Source organism: Patiria miniata, unplaced genomic scaffold, assembly GCF_015706575.1.
Source record: "Patiria miniata isolate m_02_andy unplaced genomic scaffold, ASM1570657v1 HiC_scaffold_9, whole genome shotgun sequence".
Lineage (NCBI taxonomy): Eukaryota > Metazoa > Echinodermata > Asteroidea > Valvatida > Asterinidae > Patiria > Patiria miniata.
In genome coordinates, this window is record NW_024037076.1 from 5,128,939 (window position 1) to 5,153,227 (window position 24,289).

Below are 24,289 nucleotides of genomic sequence, written 5' to 3' on the forward strand. Positions count from 1 at the left end.
AAATCCGATTTTTTTTTTGGCCAGTTAAGTAGGTCTTTTTAACCCAAGTCATTTAAGATGAAAATAACCTCACCATACTCATGAGTTCACATTAGTATTTTCATAGCATTATTTTAGGAAATTCTCTCTAAATTTCCATGCCTCATACATATTCATGAGCAAGAGCTAAAATCTAAAAGTCAAGTGACCACCACAACAATTGTTCATCCTACCGGTACATATCAGCGCACAATTGAAGATATCATGCAGCGAGGCAAAACTGGTTCGCAAGTGACTTTTGCACAGGTTGACCGGCAGCAAAATTTCTTTTCATTGCACATTAATTAACCCTACCCTCCCCCAACCCATCAAACTCCAACAGACTGTTTTGTTGGAATCTGTCAGGATGGGTACAGTACCTTTAAACTGACAGTCTTTTACATTGAGTTGGCACACCTCCAGAATCTCAGTCAGAAATATGTGCATGCAGTTTCCCATAATGGTGTTGGAATTTGCCAGGATGGGTATGGTTCCTAGTAAATTATGCTAGGGAGTTAGGTTTTTTTTTAACCCCCCTGCTGTTTAAAAGGTCACCAACAGTCAAAGTTTCCTTCCACTTCCCCTGCTATACTTTTAACACACCAATGGTCACTTGACCAATTTTGACCCAAGTGACAGCATGGCTCAGAATGCATGTTTGCATAGGAGGGTTTAATGAATAATTGTGCAACTATCCTAGTGGTGGGCACAGGTGAACACTCGGAAACAAGTTTGTCAACTTCCAATGCCTCCGGGAACTTACTAAAGCCATGTTTAATATCTGTAATACATGTACCGGTATTCTCAACTCGCAAATCCATAACGACTGTTAGAGACCTCTTGCAAAGAGTGCCCTCACTGTCAGATTCCAGAGATGTAATGACTCGAGTCAATGACTTGACTCGAGTATGACTCGAGTCACAATTTCTGGCGACTCGACTCGACTCGACTCGAGTCCCGACGGGTAAATGACTCGACGCGACTTGAGTCACTGCGAGCAAATGACTCAACTCAACTCAAGTCCCTCATCAGAATGACTGGACTCAACTCGAGAAAGGCTAATAAGACTCGAGTCCCAAAAATAAAAGCAAAACTTTGCGAAACATATTTGCAATGACTTATGCTGTTGCCGGTTTTTGTTCACTTCAAGTATACTATGTTCGCGAATAATGTAAACATACCGGTACACGTACGTGGTTTGATCAGTGTCCCCATTAGTTGAATGGCGATCAGCTGGAACCCCCTTTTTACTTTCATTAAGAGTCAAAGGTGTCACCACATGTACTGGGGGTAGTTGCCGGAATGTTAACTTAAAAAAGCCAAACAATTAATTTCTCACTTGCGTATATTTATTGTATAGTGTTCAAATATTTGTGACTCGAATTGACTCGAGCTAAATACTTGACTCGACTCAACTCGACGTTTTTTACCTAATGACTCGACTTGACTCGAGTCACTTCTTTAAAATGACTCGACTCGAGTCACAAAAATCAGTGACTCGTAACAACTCTGTCAGATTCTGATATTTAAAATTACACGACAATGAGTCCATACTTTCACTCATATGCATGTGCTAACCTGTAACAGTTCACTGTCATCAAAGCTGAAAGCACTAGGCCTGCCTTCGAGGGTACCAAAGGCTATGTTGCCCCCAGTCAGTGGGGAGATGTCACTGAAGTCGTCCGTGCACAGCGCTCTGGTCTCGTCATTGGTCGGGGCAAAGTTAGACCGGGAAACCTTGTAGGTTGCCTCACAGGAACCGCTGTAGTACTGGTAGGGGATCCACGGACCGTCGTGGGTCGTGCGCTTGTAGATGGCGAAACTTTCCGGCCGCGCTGAGTAAAACTTGAGCCGGATGTAGGTGATGGAAAACGCTTTGCCTACGAGGGAAAAGACAATGAATAAAAAAAACAATTAAATTTTAAGAATTTTTGTTTTAGCTTGTTTTTCTTTTACCAGTGTTTGGAATCCTCTTTTTTTAAATATCATTTTGGTTTTGATGTGTTTTTGTTTTGTTGTTGTTGTTGTTGTTGGTTTTTTTGGGGTATCTTTACAACAATACTTGGCAAGCATTACACTTTCTGGCACCAATTTCTTAAATTTGAAATTACTTAGCAAAACGCCAGAAACTATTCAAATGAATAGTTTCATTGCGGTACCCGCTGCTACATCCGATTCGAACCAGCCAACCGATCACGCAAGCTCGATGGTCGAGTGGTAAGATGTCTGCACTAGAAAGCAGGAGGTTGTGGGTTCGAGTCCCACCCGAGTGAGTTTTTCCAACTTTCACTCGGGAGGTACCGGTAACACACTGAGTATACAGTGTTTATAAGCCGGTGAAGGGCAAAAACCTAATATTAAATATGACAGAAATTGTACACAATTATGTGTTCTCATCTAACAAACATGTTTTGAAGAAAGTAATACCAGTCCACGGAAGAGATAAACAACCCGAGTAAAGTTTCGGGTTAGGTACAAATTGCCAAATCTGTCTGGTTTACAATGTGCAAAATTGTATCTGAACCTTCAGGGGTTTTGGATCACCTTTCACAGAAGTTATGGTTTAGCCGTCAGAATTGAGCATGTCAAAACTGTTATCAGGAAACCTGATGAAATTAGATGGCTTGTCTTACAGTTTGCAGGCAAGGGTTCAATCTTGAAGCCTTTAAAGGTAACATTATTTGAATGCACATTTCAAATTCATCACATTTTCACAACAGACATTTTTATCGATATCAACTTGTTTTAAGGGGTTTTTTTGCTTTAAAATATTGTGGTCAATCATTTTGAAGAATAAGAACGAAGAAAAATGTACAGCAAGTCCTTTTACCATACAGTTTCAGTTCGATAATCAGCTTCACCATTTTTTCACCGAAAGGTTAAAAGGCACAACAAGACATTTGCAAACTTCAAAAAACAAAACTACCAAATTATTATGAAAATGAAATACCTTACTTGACTGTTAGTGAATAATAGTCTCAAGCATCCTGTGAAATCATGGCACCTGACTTGTGCTGTCATTTTCAAGAAAAGTGGAAATTTTGTATCAATTTCCAACGATGGTCTACTGACCATCATTTGAAAAAAAAATGTTTTTTTTTCTTCAAATAGTGCCCCCAATTTATCAAATTTCATTAGTCTAAATGTTGTTTGCAATTACCGGTACCCGGTAGTTACACATCCCTGAATGGGTGCAAGCCAGCTAGACTGGTTCCCCAACCTTACAATTCCCAATGTCTATAAATTGCTCCGTTTCATCTGAAGTGGGGTTAGGGAACCAGACCACAACTTGAGAAAAGCAATTGTTTTCTTTGTTTTTCCAAGTATCTACCGGGCATGAGCACAAAACTTTAAACAGGTCAGTGTAACAATATTTGCTATAAAATACTAACCCCCAAATCCATCCATTTCTGAAAATTACAGCAAAAGCAAATGATGATATTCCCTTTAACTAATCTTATGAAGAGAGTGAAATGCCCTGGACTCAAAAAGTAAACTAAACTCAGATAAGGTACGCCACAAAATACTGCAAACAGAAATGACATCCCAACATTTGTAAATAGATACACAAAAAGTATGTACATCTACAAAATGTACTTTATTTTTTATAATGCCGAACTCCTTTTATGTAGTAAAATACAAATCTGTGATATGGATTCCCAGCCTTTTCTTTTGACAGTGAAGAATGCCCAGGCTGAATAGACTGACAGACACGGGGCACCGCACACTTGAACCCCTGACCCCACATGTCACCACAGGCAGTGAACCACAGGAACCAGACACAACCAAGTACAGCGCCCTATTTGTCCTGTGTGGACCCAACTGGTCTGATAAAAGGTGGTAGCTCAGTACACAGCCCATGCAGCTGTCATCCGTTCACATGCCCTTTCTTTAATCTATTCTCATACATTTAAAAACACTAAAATAAAAGCCACATCCTTGATGTTGGAAGTTAACTTGTATTGTAACATCGGTAATTGTAGTGTCGGAAACTGGCCTCCAGAGCTACCTCTATGTCTATTGTCAGCTTGTTCCCACATAATGGTATTTTGGTAAAGACTACTGTACATGTAGACAATAGTCCTAGCCATGAGATTCAGATGTCGCAGAGCTGACAAACCGACGAATAAGCGAAAACCTTGTTTCGAGTAATTCGCGTTTGAAGTTGGACGTTTTTCTGGGCGTCGTATTTTACCCTTAATGTTTCGATAAAAACCCTGTTAGTGTGTATTCGGAGTAAAATAGGAAAATAAGTATCTATCAGGTCACTTTTTAATCAGAGAAGTTGTACGATATGATTTTATTTGATCGTAAACGTATTCGTCAGTTTGTCAAATTACACTTATCTCCAATAGCCGGTTGTTCTTCGCACTGTTTGTATGCTATTCGCGTCGGTTTCTCGGATCGCGCGTGCACGCGCGTGCAATCCCACAGACTGACGAATAACCTTTTTTGGTACTTTGAACGCACACCTTACATTAGCTGGTTACCAGCGAATTGCTTGTAGCTATTCGTCAGTTTGTCGGATCGTGCGAGCACGCGCGCGCCAATCCGACAAACTGGCGAATAACATTCGATGGTACTTTGAGCGCACACCTTACATAAGCTGGTTACCAGCGAAATTCCGTATTCGTCACTATGTCAAATTATGGATTTGTTTTTGTGAGTGATTCGCCACAAGTGGGGCTCTGAATCTCAAAATCCAGACAAAAATTCAGAATTTTGGCATAAATACTTGAAACAGCAACCTTCATAAACCCTAAAAATAACAAAATCTCGAAATCGCCAAAATGGTCGATTCGCCGGTATGTCAGCTCTGCAACGATATGATGTCCATGAGCACTTGTACCCAAACTTGTCTAAAATCTTATATGAATGTGGTTTTGGAGTATATTGAAAGATCCTCACTGATGAACATGTAAAATTAAGATGAGTATCCTCCGGTTCTTTTCAGAACCACACATACTCACAAAAGAGATTTTGCCACATGGTGCTACCGAAACAACTTACCATACGGTACCTTATGTAAAATTTATCTTAAAGATAATGTCCATGCTCTTTTCGAGTTTTGGCCCGAATTTGTTTTGAAGTTGCTATTTTCTAGCAACACAAACGTTATTTCACTTTTAAATTAAACACTTTAGGCCTACAGAAAAAGAAAATGGCTCATGTTTTAGTTATTGAGTAATCACTTAATGAATTTCGAATGGTTTACGGACCAACCATGTTTCTGTTCTCCCAGGGACGTCTGGTTCCCATCTCCTATCAGATTTGATAATATAAGAACTGGGAACCCGTCTACTCGCAGCGTGTATCTTTTAAAATAAAAGCCTTTCTCCAGAGGGTTACTGATGATGCCGAAAATAAGGGGAAAGGTTTTTCGACTAACATAAAATGTAAAAGTTTTATATGTGCTGGGAGAAACAAAAATCAAATTTGTTGCATATCAAGGACAGTACATCTTTAAATAACAACACATGTTTGGAGTGATGATTGAAACCTGTGGTAATGGATCATAACCCTACTGATGGTCTATAATCAGTCAGATTGATTTCCCATTGATCACCCAGCACAGGAAGGAAACTGAAACTGATTCTCTGGTCTGGAACGGCACCAACGATCCATCACCTGAGTTACAAATGTACATTGCAGCACTCAAGTTACAAACTAAAATGGTCAGGATTTCTGGCAGCGCTTTAGTGGCATTTTTAACATACACCTCACGGTTATAAATACTTTTAGCAGCTAGTTTTACAGTCTCGACCCAAGATGTCAGTGATCGAGAGCGATATTCGCAATGTTCTGTAGCACCTTTGCATAATTGATTTTTTACGTTCTCTCACTAACGTCTTAGTCATTTCGTGGCAATGTGGGCATGGCCATTTTATGTACATGTACATTGTAAATTTGAAAATGTACAATTTTATGTACATTGTAAATTTGAAAAGCAAATGGCAGTTGCCATTTCCCACTGTACCGGTAGTCGCGCCTTCGCGCCCTGTATCACTGCTTCGCGAATGTTTACAACCGGCGGGCGAGCTACTATTTCTCGATCGCTGATTGGTTCCCTAGGAAAGCAATATAATGCTGGGTCACTTTCACTGTGTATATAGCCCGTACAACCGGGCGAGCCTTTGAACTATTTCTCGATCGCTGATTGGTTCCGTAGGAAAGCCTATGGACAAAATTATAACGGAAAAGTTAAACCGCTGATACGAAATGGCCGAGACGTTAGTGCGAGTAGGCCTGCTGGTCTAATTGTTGTGCCGTGGTGCAATATGCACCATCCACTATGGATCACTAGCGTCTTGGGTCAAGACTACTAGTTTTATGGCCTTTTCACTATCCAAAATCTCCATGTTGGACCTGGGTCCAATATATACGAAGAGTTTGGGAACCCCTTTTACAATCTTTTCGTAAACCTACAAAAAAATATTCACTTTCAGAATGTTTGCAATGTTCTGTAGCCCCCTTGCATAATTGTTTATTTTACGTTCTCTCACTAATGTCTTGGTCATTTTTTCGTAAAGCTACAAAAAAAATACTCACTTTCAGAATGTCGATACAGTGCTGGAGACGGTGGCACGCGTGTGCTGCGGCCAAAAGCTTCTGAAGGAATGCAGGATCACCCCTGATGTCATTGCACACCTCCTCGATCATGTGTTGCATCAAACGATCGCGGAGGTGTGTAATGACATAATCCTGCATTCCTTCAGAAGCTTTCGGCTGCAGCAGGCGCCTTCCGCCACCATTTTCAGCGCTGTAATGACAGATTCTGAAAGTGGCAGATTCTGAAAGTGATTTCTTTGTTTCATATGGTGTTTAGATCTCACCCTTTTGCACAAAGCTGATGAAAGTTGCTCCATAAAATGGCCATGCCTTGTTTACATGATCTGAAACTTTGGTTTAATTCCATTGATAAACAACAGAGTTATTTAGTATCAAAGGTATGTTTTTTGGACACGTGCAGTACATATTTGCCTTGCCTTCCCATTTTCAAAGGGACCCAGTTCTGCCTGACGGTGGGCCTGTGGTGAAGAGATACACGTAGATATCTATGTACTGTAGATGGTACATGTACATGTACAATGTTGCCGACGAGGTGGACATTTTGTGGTTGTGAAACCATTTCCTTTATACTGATTGCTTCTCCCCAGTTTTTTTTTTGGAAATGGTTTCTGTTTGTGTCCACGCATTGGAGGCAGTTCCCCATCCCCCCACAGCGAATGAGGCAGCAAGCCTGCCTCCTGGTATACAGTAGCCTAGTATAAGAACAAGTTCTACCAAAATTTGGATAATTTGTGCTGAGAATTAAAGGGAAGATACAACATTTGCAAACATCAAAAAACGAAATGATCAAATAATCACAAAATACCTTACTGAATTGTTAGGGATTGACAGTCTTAAAGCATCCTGTAAAATCGTGGCTCCTGGTGTGCTGACATTTTCAAGAAAAACTGTATTTTTCCAACGCTGGTCGGCCAGAGTTGGAAAAAAACTTTTTTTTTCAAAAACTGCTCCTATTTTTTTCATATTTAGTTGTTCCGCATTTTCTTTGCAATAGATTACACACCTGTGAAGGGGTACAAACCTGCTAGAGTGATTCTTTGACCTTACAATTCCCCAAAGTCTTTACGTTTATCCGTTTCATCTTAAGTGGGGTCGGGGAACCAGACTACAAAAAAATGCTTGGTTTTGTTGGTTTTTCCAGAATAAACAAGCCCAAAACGTGAAACAAGTCAGTTTAACAATATCTGCTATAACATACTAATCCTCCAAATCCATTTATTTCTGAAAATTGCAGCAAAAGCAAATGTTGTACATTCCCTTTAAGGTATGCAGACAACTACTCCAGTACATGTCTCATAATTGTGCACTACTGTACACAGAGCTATAAAAAAACTGAATTGTTTGTTTTTTATACATATGTTTAATTAAACCCACACTTCGTACACATGCACAATGTATGTTTATCTAACTTTTTTGTTTAGGAGCAATAATGTCAACTCGTCCAGACAGAGGAAACCATTACAGTATCTGTGGTTAATTTGCACCAGCAGAGGGTCATCGGAACTGCTCGCTGTCTCCTGTATTTCCTGTCCAGTTCTCGTGGTCCACAAGGATAGATAGTTTTTTTGTGCAGTCTTCTCTAGTTAATACAACAATGAACATGTACACCTGTGCATGGTAACACAGTTAAAAAAAAAATCCAACAAATCCAGCAGATTTATAAGCTTGAAATACTCTCCCCTTGAACTCCATCAAAATCCATCCCCCTATTTTGGTGGATTTGGGGAGACTTGGTCCTGCAGGCCTGGTTTGACTAAATATTGATGAAGTATGATGGACTTGGGCCTGGAGGCCTAAAGCAAAGCATGCATTGGAAGCAGAGTGATTGATGGATTTTGGCGTACAGTACTTGGTCCATTAGCACTGCTGAAGAAGACAGCAGATTTATAAGCTTGCATTAATTTCACTTTTCAAATGACCGCCACCGTGCCAATTGTACTCCCAAAACCAAACAAAAAGACCAATATGCAAAATTCATGATTCAGACATTTGTTCCTTCAACACTGAGAGTTATCCCCACAAGGGTTTACATAGTACGGTATATCCAGCTTTTTGTTTTTCAAAAAGAACTTTTTTCCCCCCAATAACATTTGAAGCCAAAGTATGTAAAGGGATTGGGGCTGCCTCATAGCCCTAAAAATAAAAATTAAAAAGGGATAGTATTTGATGCATTTAAAAACGCTGTCAGCATTAACGCATCTAATCTACAAAACAACACAAAATCTTTAAAAATAAATTTACAGTTGTTTGGTTCTAAAAATGACTTTCAAAAAACAAAACAACACAACAAAACACCAAAAAAGGTTCAAAAGGCTTGAATTTCAAACCTGCATCATGGTATATATTTCAACTTGAAATGTTTGTTTTTCTCTTTGTAAATATTTAAAAAAAAATGATATTTCACTACATGTATTCATCATTCATTTTCCAAATCTCAATATTTTAAACTAGAAAAACACTCAACTTATATGATTGAGGTACATGTACATGTACATGTAAATTGTACAACAAGTTGAAGGGGTCAGTCATTTTCCCCCTGCTGTGTCCCTGCTGGGCCACAGTAGGGAACTGATGTCAAATCCTTGGGGCAAGACCAGCTTGGTGGACTGGTGAAATGCAAAAAACCCAAGACTACACTTCCAATGACCTTAGTCTGACTTGAGAAGTGTAGGGTGTACATGTAGGGCCACTGATTTTTCGTTTCAAAAATGCCCATTTTCCCTTTCACTAGGAAATTGAAAAATCCATTTCAACTACAAAACATTCATGACAAAACATTGTGCAGGAAAATTCATTTCCTGCTTCATCATCTAGGTTTTGTAGTCGATGTTCACTTAAGATTTCTGTCAAACAGTTTTGCTCGTTGCAAATAAGAACTTGAATTTATGTAAATAAAACTACAAAAGAAGTGCAGATGCTGTCCGCTAATGTTGTTCTGTTTTCTGGTGAAGCAGAAAATATTAGTAGTGTCAACACTCTGCGTGTTCATGAAGGATTTATTTTTTTCATTGAAAACCAGTATCTTTCGGCTCCAAAGTACCTACAGGTATGTTTCTTCATGTAGATTACGCATTTTTGCTCAGCCAAACTCAACAAAACCCAAACAAATCCTGCTCAGTTCGACAAGATCCAAATTCTGATCAAATGAGAGGACTTTTGTTAACTGCCAAGTTGCCAACATCAACAAAATCTACAAAACATACAGATGTATTATACTCAGACTCACTAATGAATGAAACTTTTGATTCAACAGTATTGGGGCTATTGTTAGGTTGGGTATGGTTTTTTTCCAAACATTAGAATCATCAGCACTAGAAATATGTTTGTACTTAAAATTAATAACATCCATTGTACTACATTTAGCAAGTTAATACATTTGGAAACTTTTTTATTATGTCAAATACAAAATGTATACATTGTATTCAATTTTTGTGTTCAATGTTAACTTTTCATAAACTGTGGGCCCAAGGTCAAGGTTGTATACAATGTACATGTACATAGTTTTGTGTGTGACCACACAAATGTATACACATGTACTGCAACAGATGGTATCAATTTAAAAGTGTTGGCTTAACTATTGCTGAAATGCACCTACCACTACCAGTGGTATCAGTCAATTGACTGATTTTTAGAAAGTTATAAAGAGTGCTATGGACGAAATCATGTTTCGCAATTAAAAGGCTGTGCATGGCTTTTCACTGTTTTCTCAAAAAGTGTAATTCCCACTGTGCTGAAAATCCAATCAGTTATATGTTTAAAACATTCTTTTTTGGAATGTGAGTGGTGTTATTATTGGAACCTGTTCCAAATTAGGCCTATAGATTTTCATTCTAAACTCCGTCTTAATCACCCAAACTCCAAAAAAATCACCATGTGAGCGAATCAGGTTAGGATGAACATGAGAAAGAAAAAACTTGGTGGCAAGACAAATGTCAGTCTATAGTCTATACACACTGTGGCTATTTTGTAGGTTATTGGAATCAATTTGTTCGGAATTCATGAAAATCAACAGATCATCGTAGTTCTAACAATACTTCAAGAACTGAACTTCAACTGGCCTAATACCTTATCCCACCCAGTTGCCAAATTTTGTTTTCCTAGACAGATCTCAATTTGCAAAATTTCTAAAACGTGTTCTCCCCCCCCCCCCCTTTCAAACATGTATTTGACTGCCAAGCTGGTAGTCCATAGGCCAAGCTGCAGATCAGCTGTTAGAGGCTTGTTGCCCTCCAGATATAATTCCTCCCACCGTCATTGCGTAGTGCATTCTTGTCACTGTGGGGGTGCTCTGGCTGTCGTCTTGCATTCACTGTGCATTACATATGGGTTACAGGAATATTATATCACCATGATGCGATATCATTTACCATGTTGCATTGCTGTATGGTCAAAACGTAGGACCTGATGCACTGCATACAGTGCAGTTATGGTTCATTTGTTGAACAACGCAAACGTGTAAGTTTACACAAACATGAAAATCCACTGATTTCACACTATACCTGTACCGGGTGCATGTGTACATTAAAGGGAATATACATCATTTGCTTTTGCTGTAATTTTCAGAAAAGGATGAATTTGGGGGTTGGAAATATATAGCAAATACTGTTACACTGACTTTTTTGACGTTTTGGGTTCGTAGATGCTATAAAAACCAAGAAAAACAATCATTTTTCAGTGTCTGGTTCCCTGACTCCATTTAAAATGAAACAGAGCAATTTATAGGAGTTGGGGAATTGTAAGGTCAGGGAACCAGTCTAGCTGGCTTGTACCCGTTCAGAGGTGTGTAATCCATCGCAAACAACAAACTAAAATGGTTAATTGGGGCCAGCATTTGAAATAAGCGATTTTTTCCAATGCTGGTCGGCCGATCATTGTTGGAAATTGATACGAAAATACCACTTTTCTTGAAAATGAGTGTGTTCCAACTTCCAGGTGCCATGATTTTACAGGATACTTTAGACTGTCATTCACTAACCGTCCAGCAAGGTATTTCAAAATAATTTGGTAGTTTTATTTTTTGATGTTTGCATATGTTGTATTTTCCCTTTAATTTGGCGAATGTTGGCCAAACAAAGTGTTACCGGGTAGTTGTATGAATTGTGCAGCAAGGCATACTTCAAATTTCAATCCTTTGCCAAAATGACATCCTGTTTTTGGTCTAGAGCCCACTACATGATACACGTATAAAATGTGCATTCTGATTCTGAAGGCAACCACCGTTTGAAAAAAAAAATTTAAATCCTTAAGCCTGGTTCATACTCGGCGCGAAAGCGAAAGCGAACACGAATTTGTGACGTCATGGCAAGTATTTGCGCTGTGAATTCGTTAAAGTTGAACATATTTCAACTCGGGCAAATTTCTCAGCGAATGCTTCATGGCGTCAAATTCGCTTCGCATTCGCGTGAAGTATGAACCGGGCTGTACCCAACCAAAGCCGAACCAAAACTTGAAGTTGAAGGTTGACATGCATAAATATTTATAGACAATGTAAAGGGCCTACTATAAAAAGGAAATTCCAAACTTTACAAGTAAAAGACTGCATGTTTCTCAATGACATGTATAAATGGCATTAAGTGTGAAGTGAAAACGAGGACATCAGCTGATCCGAGGAAACTTTCAGAAACTTTCAGGAAACTTAAATCAGCCACAAACATACCGGTAGTATACGTACCGGTATGCCCACACAAATATGTTTTAATTGTCAATACTACCGGTACATGTACGTACAATATAATTTTGCTTTGTCCCAGCAACCATTCAATTAGGTAAAAAAATGTTTGGAGGACATGGAACAGACAGACTAAACAAATGACTCCTTTATTTGGCTTATGAGTCTCAACCTGGTTCCTTTGTAGTTGTACCACTGCATTGTCCCCATGAACTCTGCAACAGGTCAATCAGTAGGCCAGCTCTGGCAGACGTTTCCTGTTAGAATACATGTACGTACTATTGATAATAATATTTTCTGGGTTTTTTCCCATACAAATTGTACCTTGCACTATTGCACATTTTGTAAGAGGTAACTTTTGATCTAATATTAATTAAAATAAATTTCCTCCAAATTCAACATTAGCTCTACATGTACTTTTTACATGTACCGGTAACTCCTCCAGCTGAAGTTCGGCAAAGCGTCAAAAGTGGTCACCTTCTTCATGTATAGCTCCATGATGTAAGCCACCTTCAGGCTACCAAATAAAACAACTCTCCAGGATTTCATGTAAATTTGAGTCAAAAAAAGTTCCGAAAATTGCATTTACTTATAATTATCCTGATAAGTGTAAAGTGCAATATCGTTTTAAACGATATTGCACTGTACACTTATAAATCAGGATATATATGTAATGCAATTTTCGAAACTTTTTGAAACAACACAATTCACTGACTGAGTAAACTAAACTTGTAATGCACTAATTTTAGCATACGTGTACAATACGACTATGTGTACATACATGTACATACATCACGTGTACATTTGGTATGGGCGTTGATCTACCGGTACTGCCCTGACATTCCAGTGGTGCAAATGTGGGTTCAAATAAAACGAGAATGATCTGCTACACGTGAATACACAGGCCAGCATGTACACGTATACCAGTATGTACCAAGTCAATCATGATCAAATACACGTAGTTAGTTTGTGATAAAAGTGTATTGAGGTATTGTGGTGAAATCACATTTATTGCTGCTCAATAATGCTAGAAAATTCCTTCTGGGAAGATGTGTTTTTCTTAAGCTGGATGATAAAACCGTAAAATTGCCACACAAAAAAAACCCCTTGAAATTGCCTAATTTTGAAATCATATGTATCGGTAGTTGTGTTGATGATTTTGTTAAAATAATTTTTTTCAGTTTCAGGGTGTAAATGATCATTGGTTTTGTACACGCAGACCTTGTACACGTTATTTCAATGCACTGCCAAAACATAACAAGCTTTCTTCTATCATTTTCCTTGCTCTATTGAATACCATTTAGGCCAAGCAGTGGTCACACTTGTACGCGTTGGCCTACATACATATTTAACCTTTTGGTCTTTGTCCAATGGTCAAACCATGGACATCTGTATGTAAATGTACAAAGGTCCCTTGGCAAACAAGAAAGCAAACACAGTGTTTGTTCTGACCCAATAAAATTCAAAACCCCTCTCATCAAATACAGAAATTACACATCAGACCCAAGAGAGCTCGGCTAACAATCTGGGCATTTAAAAGAAAAACCTACAAAAGTGTACGCTATGGTACATGTCTAAAATCCCATCAACAAGAAACAGAACGATCAACCAACAGTGAGGAATATTTATATTAAATCAAAGTTGTTACGCATCCAAGACCTACCGGTACTTGTACGTACAGTACAAAAACAAATTTATGTAACAAAAGTTAAAGGGAATGTACAACATTTGCTTTTGCTGCAATTTTCAGAAATAAATGGATTTGGAGGATGAGTATATTAGCAAATATTGTTAAAATGACTTGTTTCATGTTTTGGGCTTGTAGATGTTGGAAAAACCAAGAAAACCATTCATGTTCTTGTAGTCTTGTTCCCCTGACCCCACTTAAGATGAAACAGAGAATTTATAGGCTTTGGGGAATTGTAGGGCCTAAGATAAGAGAGTCAGTCTTGTAGGCTTGTACCCCTTCACAGTTGTGTAATCATTTGCAAAGAAAACACGGAATAACAAATTATGAAAAATTAGGAGCAGTTTTGAAAAAACAGTCAGTTTTCTCCAACGCTGGTCGGCCGACCAGCGATGGAAAAATACCATTTTTCTTGAAAATGCCAGCACACCAGGAGTCACGATTTACAGGATGCTTTAGACTGTCATTCCCTAACAATCCAGCAAGGTATTTAGTGATAACTTGATCATTTCGTTTTGTAATGTTTGCAAATGATGTATCTTCCCTTTAACACCCCTTAAAGACAACAAACACAAAAGTCCAATGCTCTTGTAACTATATATCCACAACAATTCCTTAATTAAATGTATCTCAAGTGGACATGTACATTGTACATACCGGAAGATACATGTACATGCATGACAAAACAGTTCACATGATTGATGAAGTCAATTTTTGAAACTTCAATCATAAACACCTTTCACTTTTTACATGTTAATTCTATTAGAAATCAAGCAAGTAAATTAACAGGTCGGAAGTGCTGAACGATTTTGCATTTTTAAAACACTTCTTTGAGTTTGAAGGATGGAATCTAGGCCACTAAGTCTAAGCCCTGAGATTTTTCTCAAATTCCCAACAAAATTTATCAATAATATTAATAACTAGGCCTACATCAACGTATAAAATCTCCTCATAAAATATCAAGAATTGGACAAGCTGCGAGGGAGCAATCATAAACCAAGGTTCGATCCTTTCCAGTGACCCTTTATTAAACCTCTCACAGACCCCAACAGAGCTAGAGTTACATGACGGAATCAATCCCAGCCCACAGATCCCCCCCCCCCCCCCCCCCACTCTACAACAAAGCTGCCCACCCAAGCGATGAAACAAGCTGGAGGTATTTCTGCTCTGAATGATTTTTGTTTTGGTACAAACAGGGCTTGCAATTTACATAGCAATTGTGTCAACTTCCTGCCCCATACAGCAAGCACCAAAAGGTTAGCTCAGGCATTACAAGGCCGGGTGTCTATTGATCATGAACAGCCATTTGAATGCAATACCTGGGTAAAAACTCGGCCTCCTGTGCTCTGTGCTGGGAAGCCCTTTACAGTCAAGGGAAACCGCAGAGCTCTGAATCACCAGTTCATGCATGTGCTATGTTAGTTTTGGGGGTTAGTTTGGTCAGGTAGACCAGTGTTTACTTGTCAATGTCAGCATTCATGCACGAAGATCAAGAAGTTGTAAACAGTTCTGCAGAGTGTTTTGAAGTAGATTTAATTTTCCAACTAAATGTATGTGTGTGTTACACGTACATGTAAGTACTTAATGTAAAAGAAAGTACACTCCAGCATATATGTACATGTAGTTGGTAATCAAAAAAGAAATTATAAAAAAAATCTGCTCAAATAACCCTAACCCCCAAAGGGCTGTTTGGGGATCAAGTACTAAATACTACAGAATTCTACATGTGCTGTGCACACTTGCATCATGGAAAGAATTTCATACTACAGGTTACTCCTCATAGTATTTTGTAGCATTGGGGGCGGAAAATACTGAACAAAACTTGAGCTTTGAAAGAAATTCTCATTTAACAATCACATTTGTTGCAAGAGTGATTTTTTTTCTGTACCTAATTAGAAAACATGAACATTTTATCATTGTTTTGACACATTTGGAATAACCACATTTTGTACACTAACTTTATCTTCTAGAGTACATATTTGTATTCACATGAAATCCCAAACTACTTCAGTTCCCACACTGAAGAAGTCACATACAGGTACTGTGCAGCTTGATCAGTGTAAAATAATTTTCTAGTGTTACAGATGGATTTAATACAATGTACAAGTTGCGACAGGATGCATGGTTGATGAGTTTCACATTGTATTACAACAAATTGCTACAGTCTTTATACACATAGTTCTAGTGCATGTACTACTAGCAGTACTTGAGTCTACAAGACCTAAAAAAGCTGAACTCCTGTAAAAATAATTGGCCTCCTATTCATTGACTGGCCCAATTTGGAATTTCATAGTACTGTAAGTTATTACAACCATAATGAACAAATTACGCTTGTATGGAGTACCGAAGTGTGACGTCATTTTGAAACGGGAAGTGTGGTGCAAATGAATGGAGTATATTGCGCACATGTTGTTTCACAGGCTGAATCACGCGCTGTACACATACGTGTTACACTTTTACACACATATAATTACGTGCAAGATGTATTCACTTAGTTTTAAATCAGAAACTATCTGATACTCAATGTGTTACCTCCCGAGTGAAAGTAAGAAAAAATTACCCAGATGGGCCGAGTGAATTGTCCAGGTTACACACTGAGTATATTACACATCGGTGAAGGGCAAAACATATTGAATTTAAAATGCAACATGAAATGATCCTGGGAAGCATTTGATGGGCTAAGTAAAGTGGAATTATACGCAGTCACTTTCAGATCGATAGAAACATAGCAAACTGCAATATCATGTCAATTGATATTTTTTCCCCCAAATTTTTTTTCTGGAACTGGAAGTAATTGTTAAGATTCGTCTAACGGTGTTATAAATGAATGGTTACGCTTCATAATTAAAATGATTATTAATTATCTGGAAAAAAAAAAATTATGAAGGTACATGTAGGCCTAGTTTTTGCACCAAGAATTGAAATGATTTGCTTGATGAGCAAGTTAGGGTGCAGCTGAGAAGTTTTGTTCAATGGCTTTATAAAAAAAATCAATGTTTTTTTTTTTTTTTTTTACTACAGTTTTATGATTAAATAAAATCTTACCAAGTGAAATGGTGAGATTGACAGAGTTTGGGAACTGTATTCCTTCATACATCGTGTCACTCTGCCACCACGTCATCTTCTTTTCCTTGTGGTAGTCCGTCAGGTAATTGGGTGGGTGGCCGAACCGCTGCGACGCCGAGTCGCAGTACGAGCAGGCCCGTGTGGCTCCCGTCACCCCGGTCTGCCGGCAGTACCGCGTGGACCGGTACAGGCCGCAGGTGTTGGTCGCCTCGGCGTCCAACTCGAAAGCGGCGTTGACAAACTCGGGCTGACAGCGCTGGGCACGGCCATTCTCGTCGTAGCAGGGCACGGCAGATTCCTGGGCGAGGACGGCAGAACACAGGGAAGCTAGCAAGAGGAACACCGGGCGAAGGGTTGTGAAATTTCGCCGGTGAAATGATCCAAATCTCCACCTAAGTTCAGCCATTTTGGACGACCACACTTGCGCGTACCGTATGCACTTGTGCAGAAAAAACTCCCAAAATAGTTTTGCACACTTTGGTTTTGCATGCTCAATAGTCTGGCCCCTTGTTGTCATAATTAACCCTCTACCTTAAAAGGGGTCGGTCACCGCACCGAACTTTATTCAATGCCTCGTTGTTCCGAAGCCTCGGCTTCGTTCCGATATCGGCTTCAAAACAATTTTTAGACCATTGATTTCACACTCAATTTGGATCCAATTTCCGTTTCAGTAAAGTTAATCAGATAAAACAAAGCCAACATTTTTGAGGATTTCCATTTTGTTATGACATAAAATGTTTTGAATTATCTCGGCACCGGATATAAAAATTATGAGCCACACCGGGACGGGGCCGGGGTTTTTAAAATATCCTTATGGGAGGGGGCGCGGGCGCAAGTCCGATGAGTTGTCATCAGGCAGTATACAGGAAATTTCGAAAACCTTTTTGTGTATTCTCTTCAAATTTGATTTAAAAATACAAACACCCAACTAAGTCCCCCTTTTACGTTACAATTCCATTCTCAATCCCAAAGAGAAATGTCGGACCGTTGTGCATTCTGGAGTTGTTTCCACGAAAAAAAACTCTTTCGAGTAGAATAATTTTCTTGAATTTTTATAAAAAAGAACCTATACAGAAAAGAAAACGATAGTTAATTCAAGTTTAAATATGTGTATTTTATTAATGGAAATTTTTTTTTTCTCTTTTTTGGGCGTTTGCAACCCTCTGAATTATTTTTTTTGGGGATTGCTTTGCGCCTCCACTTAAACGCACAAAATACCTAGGAATTATTGTCGGGCCGGGTCGCAAATAAGTCGAAATAGTTTGTGAAGTACTAAACGTGGGCGGATTGTTTTGCTCGATGTCTCATTCAATAGAAAAAAGGACGATTACACATGTATACCTTGAGGTGAAACTCGAAAATTATACTCTGCGTGAGCAACTTTACAGGCATACAAATAGGATCATTTGAAGGGGAAAAAACCCTCAAAACGAAGATGCCAAAATATTACGAAATATCCTATTTGATTGTAAGTAAATTTGGATTGAAGTCTGCAGGGAGAGGGTACTATTATCTATCTACAAGGGTGGAGCCAGAACACAATTTGGAAAGATTCCCATATCTGGCCATCACTTGACACCCTGTGCACAAACCCTATGACTGAACATTTCTAAGTGTTTTCTTAGTAAATACTTCAATATTTTCCCTGCTAAATTTGACTTTTTTAGGACTTATTATCACTTTCTGTGGGCTGATAGGTCACTGAAGGTGACCGATTAGTGATGGCCACATATGGGAATCATTCCCACAATTTTTTTTTGTGGGGCCAAAAATAATTTTAGCCCGCCAAAGAGTGCAGGGTCCAAACAATTACGGTGTGGGGTTCGGGACCCGCTCAATTTAAGGGCCCAAAAAACTTTTGTGTGGATTCTAGATGCTCTGTGATGCGAACAGGTATCTCAATTCATTTGTGCCCTTTTCCATACGCCTTCTCACACATCATTATCGGTGCCAACATCATCAACATTTGCTAATCCAGAACCGTCATGTTTTTCATAGTTTTTGCTTCTTTTGTTGTTTTATTTGGTAGATATGCTAAACTGTAATTGTAATGGTAATCCTGATAACATTTCAACTTTTTTATTTAATGCTTGGATTTAATTAAGTATTTATTGATCTATGTATTGTATGTAAACGAGACAAATTTCCTAAGGACGAAAACAACGAAATTGAAATAGCATCAAACATTTTGTGAAATTGTTTCGCCAGTCAAGAAAAGACGATTATAAATCATTATTTTATATCATTTATCAACAGAAACCTATGCTTTGCGTCGAGAAAAATGCAGATGCACTTATCAGTTTTCTCAAAAAGTGTCCACGGAGTTGTAAGATCCACTGATCGGTTGCGGAAACTTCAACCGGTGACTGATTTTGAGTGGCGTTATTATTGGAAAATAACAAAACGCATGAACTATCAAAATAATTATCATATGCCTTTAAAAGGTAGGATGTTTACAATTTTTGCTGAATGTTTTATAAAAATCAATTTGAACCTTTAATGGCAACACCAACATTTCGACTTTTCTTGCCACGTCCGGCCTTCTGAAAACCAAGTTTTGGTTTCGATGGCAGTTTCTATTGCTCCCAATAACAAGAAATCTACACGAAGGTCATACAAAACCCATGTGGTTTCCTTTTCATCTGTTTATTATTAAGTGCATTTTTACACAGTATTTCCAGTGTGGTCTTAATTACTACCGGAGTAGTAACGGTGTCAGATTCTCATAAATATTTTGGAGTTATTCAAGTTATTCCGCTGTGCTCATAATTTCGAGACTTTATGTTTGGTTAATAATTTGTTAACATCACATTTTCTCATTTTCAAAGGTAATGAAAAACAATGTTTATCCAAGGTATTTTCCTTTTCCTTTCCCCCCCCCCCATTAATACCTCCTCCAAAAAGTCCAAGGAGGTTATGCTTTCATCCAATATATGGTTAGTTTATTGGTTGGTTGGTTTGTCTGTTAACAAGATAACTCAAAAAGTTATGGACGGATTTGCATGAAATTTTTTAAAGGGTGGTCCTTGGTTCAAGTACAAATCGATTAGATTTTGGAAGTGATCCGGATCTGGGTCTGGATCCAGGATTTTTTAAAGGATTCTTCACCATTTATGCGAGTATTTCTTTTCGTTGTACTGACAATATGGCGGGGAATTGTTTAGCCTTGGCGGAGGTTTGCGCTCTGTGAGCATGGGCGTCGCCAGGATTTTTTCTAGAGGGGGGCAAAAATTTTTTTTGCCAAAAAATGCTTGTATTTCTCAACACATTCTCGATTTATCAGTTTTAGAGGGGGGCAGGGACATTTTGCCCCCCCCCCCAACTCATTAAATTTACACCACTTTGTCTTCGCGCCTCTTTTTTTTTTCTTTTTTTTTCTTTTTTTTCTTCCTTTTTTTTTTTTTTTTTTTTTTTGCTTTTCCAGGGGGGGGGGGGCAAGTGCCCCCCCTTGCCCCCCCCCTCGCGACGCCCATGTCTGTGAGTGCTTTCTAGTTTATTTAATACGCTTTGGAAGCTACAAGGAAATGGAGAACAAGTACAACAATAATATGAACTTTAAAATACTGTTTAAAAACTGCACACAATAAAGGAATCATACATTCTTTGTAAATTTCACAACCGTTTTTTTTTCAACGCAAAACTGTCAGGAACACAATTATGAACAAATCTTTCACTTTCCACAAAATTAAAACTGCTACAAGAAACAAATACTCAATTACAAATGCGTGCAGTTCATGTAAAAGTGATGGCAAAAGAATCTTTTATTTTTGCTGGAAACCGATTGTAAATAAAATGCGGACTAACTAAATTTGGAGAATTGGGGGCAGTATTAACAAAAAGTCCGTTTTTTCCCAAAGGATGGTCAGCCGACCATCGTTGGAAATTGATACAATTTTTTCTTACAAATGGCAGCACGCCAGGTGCCATGATTTCACATGATGCTTGAGACTATTCAGTAACAGTCCACGGAGTCCAGTAACTAAGGTATTTCATCTTAATAATTTGTTACTTTTCTTTTTTGATGTTTGCAAATGTTGTATGTTGCCTATGACAAAGAAGTTGAAATGATCCAGTCAGATTTGTGCTGTAATATTGTACCACAGTCAATTGGAGCATAAACTCCAATTAGTGCAAGCTTTTTGCACGTACTATTATAGTTTTCAGCTATGACACTTTCTACCAACAATCAGCTTTGAAAAAAGAAAGCGTACAATGTAATATATAATACATGGAGCTACCTCCTCTACCCTATTAATCCATTTTTCCATCATGTTCCCTGAATCTTTTTCATAAATTAAAAACTTTTGAACGGGATATACAGGGCGAGTCAAAAAAAGCGGAACCCAAACCCCAAAAATTATATTTCATATTTAAAGAAATATGTAGCACCAAAAATAGTAATGACTGAAAAGCCAATTTCATAAGGTACTTTTAGATGAAAATATGACTGAAATTGGTCAATCCGTTCAGAAAATATCACCATTTAAACAGAATGACCCTAAAACCTGTCTCGTCCAAAAAATGCGATTTCAAGAATCGTCGTCGCAATCGTCTTCAAACATCACCAGCGATACAATCTCTGTTTAAACGTTAAAAATGTTCAACAGAATCCCTTTGAAAGCCTGTCCTTTAGAAAAAGTAGATTTTATAAATCATATTGTTTGCCTAACCAGGGTTGTTAAAACAGATACTGTGTACTACAGTTGGTGACAGTTGTTGGAACAAGCATTCTGTGTAATTTTCTGTTTGTTCCAAACAGTCAAAACACACAATGAATTGCTTTTTTGGACGAGACAGGTTTTAGGGTCATGGTGTTTAAATGGTGATATTCTTTGAACGGATTAAGCAATTTCAGTAATTTTTTCATCTAAAAGTAGCTTATGAAATTGGCTTTCCAGTCGTTATTATTTTGGGTGCTACATATTTTTTTCAATATGAAATATATTTTATGGGATTTGGGTTCCGCTTTTTTTGACTCACCCTGTATGATTGGAGTGCGTTGCAAGCCTAACTTTCAATTCTTTTTTAAATGTGGCTCAAAACATTAGGGTATGTTTAAACACAAGTTTGAAATTATAAATCAGAGCCGACTAGCATTATTTTGTAATAAGTTTATTTCTTTGCTTTCATTTCTACTCGCAAGTTCCAAAAATGAAGAGTTTACCTCGTTTTCAATTTAATATGGCCGACTCGTGAATAATTTTTTTTTTTCAGTCAAGGCTCATTGCTGAAATGGGCACAAATATTCTTTTAATTTATCACTTCTTTTTCTGTGCACTTGCGCTTATGCTTGGTGAACTTGCAATACTTTAAAATTGTGAAGATTTAAAATAAAAAGTATTAAACTACATGTAGTACGGTTCTGTGCGCTGTTTTCCAGCAACTTGTTCCTTGGTTCTACATACTTTCTTTCTATTATATTAAAAATCAAACACGTGTGACTTATTCAGGGGTGAGATTGGAAAAAATAATAAAATCCATGAAATAATCGACAGAGGGTTTTGGGGTTGCCAAGTGCCCCATAGCAAGGTAGGGTCTATGGTATATGTTTGTATTTGCTTAAAGGCATCCCTTAAAATACGCATTTCATTTGTTCTATAGCATTTATAGGTACTAACGCCAAAAACCTCAGGAAATCCATATTTCAAAAGGGATTCTGTAAAAATCCATAAATCACGAAAAATCACAAAAAATTCTGACAAATTCCACCGCTGCTCATTGACAACAAGCCTTTTTGCCGTATACTCTCTTTCGTTTTCATAAACGGCCCTTGTGCTATTTTACCCCGTTTACTTTTTACTTTTTTCTGATCATACGAAAATTACATGTATCTATCTGCATTCAAACGAAAGATGGACAAAACTTTCCTAGCGAGTCTCACAACTATGTTTTTTTTTCATAATTTTTCAACTCTTGACTTTATGGAGTACCGAAGTGAGACGTCATTTAAAACCAAAAAGTGTAGTGCAAACGAATGGAGTACGCGCGCATGTTGGTTCACGGGCTGAATCACGCGCTAAATGTCTTTCACACACATTTTGTGCGCGTGACGTATTCAATTCGGTACTCCATTTGATCTCTTCCAGTAGTTTGGATTGTCTTTACCACCCACCTCTGCTGCCTCGGAACCCACCCCCACCTCTTCCCCTTCCACCCTGGAAGCCTCCGAACCCACGGAACCCACTGTTGCCTCCCCGGAATCCACGACCTCCACCTCCGCCAAAGTTGCCACCACCACCACCGCCAAAGTTGCCCTCACCACTCCCAAAGTTTCCCCCTCTACCACCGCCAAAGTTTCCCCCACCACCCCGAGAGTTCCCTCCTCCCCCGTATCCCCCACCCCCTCTAGCCCCTCTGAAGCCACCGCCTCTGAACCCCCTGTCGCCTCTGAATCCCCTGTCGCCTCCTCGGCCGCCAGCGTAGCCAGGGGGGTTGGAGAACCGGAACCGTGATGGACCTGCTGGACCTCTGCCTTGTCTGCAGGAGAAATGAAAAACAAATTAAAGGCTGATCATTATTATCAACTGACCTTTATTAAGGGATTAAATGCATGCTTGGCCGGTTTTAAACACTATGTTTAAGACTGGTTGGAGTCTGGATGCTGATAGTGACCTGACCTTTATTATAAGGGAATACATGTGTGCTTGGCCAGTTTTAAACACTATGTTTAAGACCGGTTGGAGTCTGGATGCTGATAGTAACCTGACCTTTATTATAAGGGAATAAATGTGTGCTTGGCCAGTTTTAAACACTATGTTTAAGACTGGTTGGAGTCTGGATGCTGATAATGACCTTAGCTGAAGGCGAGGATCATTATCAGCATCCAGACTCCAACCCGTCTTAACATATAGAGTTTAATACCGGCCAAGTACATATTTATTCCCATTCATAAATACCTATTCGGTAAAAAAAGTCAAAACTTTTTGGTCCAAAGTCAAAACAAGTCAAATGTTATAAATTTCTAACGATTTTGTTTTGAAAGTACAGTTGCAGTGCTCCTGTGCCCAAGTCCTTCATTGTGTGATTTACGTAACAGTTATTACCTAAAACTTTCTTTGAATAATCTGAAGCCTTCTTTTTAGAATCTTTCTTAGAAAGAGGCACATTATTATTCATGGGGGTTGCCATTGAAATGTTTAACCAGTGCGCGTAGGAGGACGAGATAACACGCACTGGCTGTTTTTATACACAGGCACGGCTGGCGGGTTTTAAGACGTCAAGATTGCCTCAACTCGCCTCCGGGTGACGTCTAAACACGCTAACCCCTCATGTCTTTTGTA

At 38.6% G+C, this 24,289-nt stretch overlaps 2 protein-coding genes across 2 annotated transcripts in view; both read right to left on the reverse strand.

Annotated features, from left to right (window-relative positions):
- The window catches only part of LOC119720710 (laminin subunit gamma-1-like), a 72,461-nt gene extending 54,988 nt beyond the window's left edge, over nt 1-17,473 (reverse strand). The window contains exons 1-2 of the mRNA XM_038190516.1: nt 16,989-17,473; nt 1,597-1,898 (exon numbers count right to left, since the gene is read on the reverse strand). Of these exons, the coding sequence (XP_038046444.1) occupies nt 1,597-1,898; nt 16,989-17,415 (729 nt within the window). The 5' untranslated portion in view covers nt 17,416-17,473. The remainder of the gene's footprint in view (nt 1-1,596; nt 1,899-16,988) is intronic.
- A 5,522-nt stretch (nt 17,474-22,995) lies between these two features.
- The window catches only part of LOC119721104 (ATP-dependent RNA helicase A-like), a 37,988-nt gene continuing 36,694 nt past the window's right edge, over nt 22,996-24,289 (reverse strand). Inside the window, exon 30 of the mRNA XM_038191001.1 lies at nt 22,996-23,486. Within this exon, the coding sequence (XP_038046929.1) occupies nt 23,111-23,486 (376 nt within the window). The 3' untranslated portion in view covers nt 22,996-23,110. The remainder of the gene's footprint in view (nt 23,487-24,289) is intronic.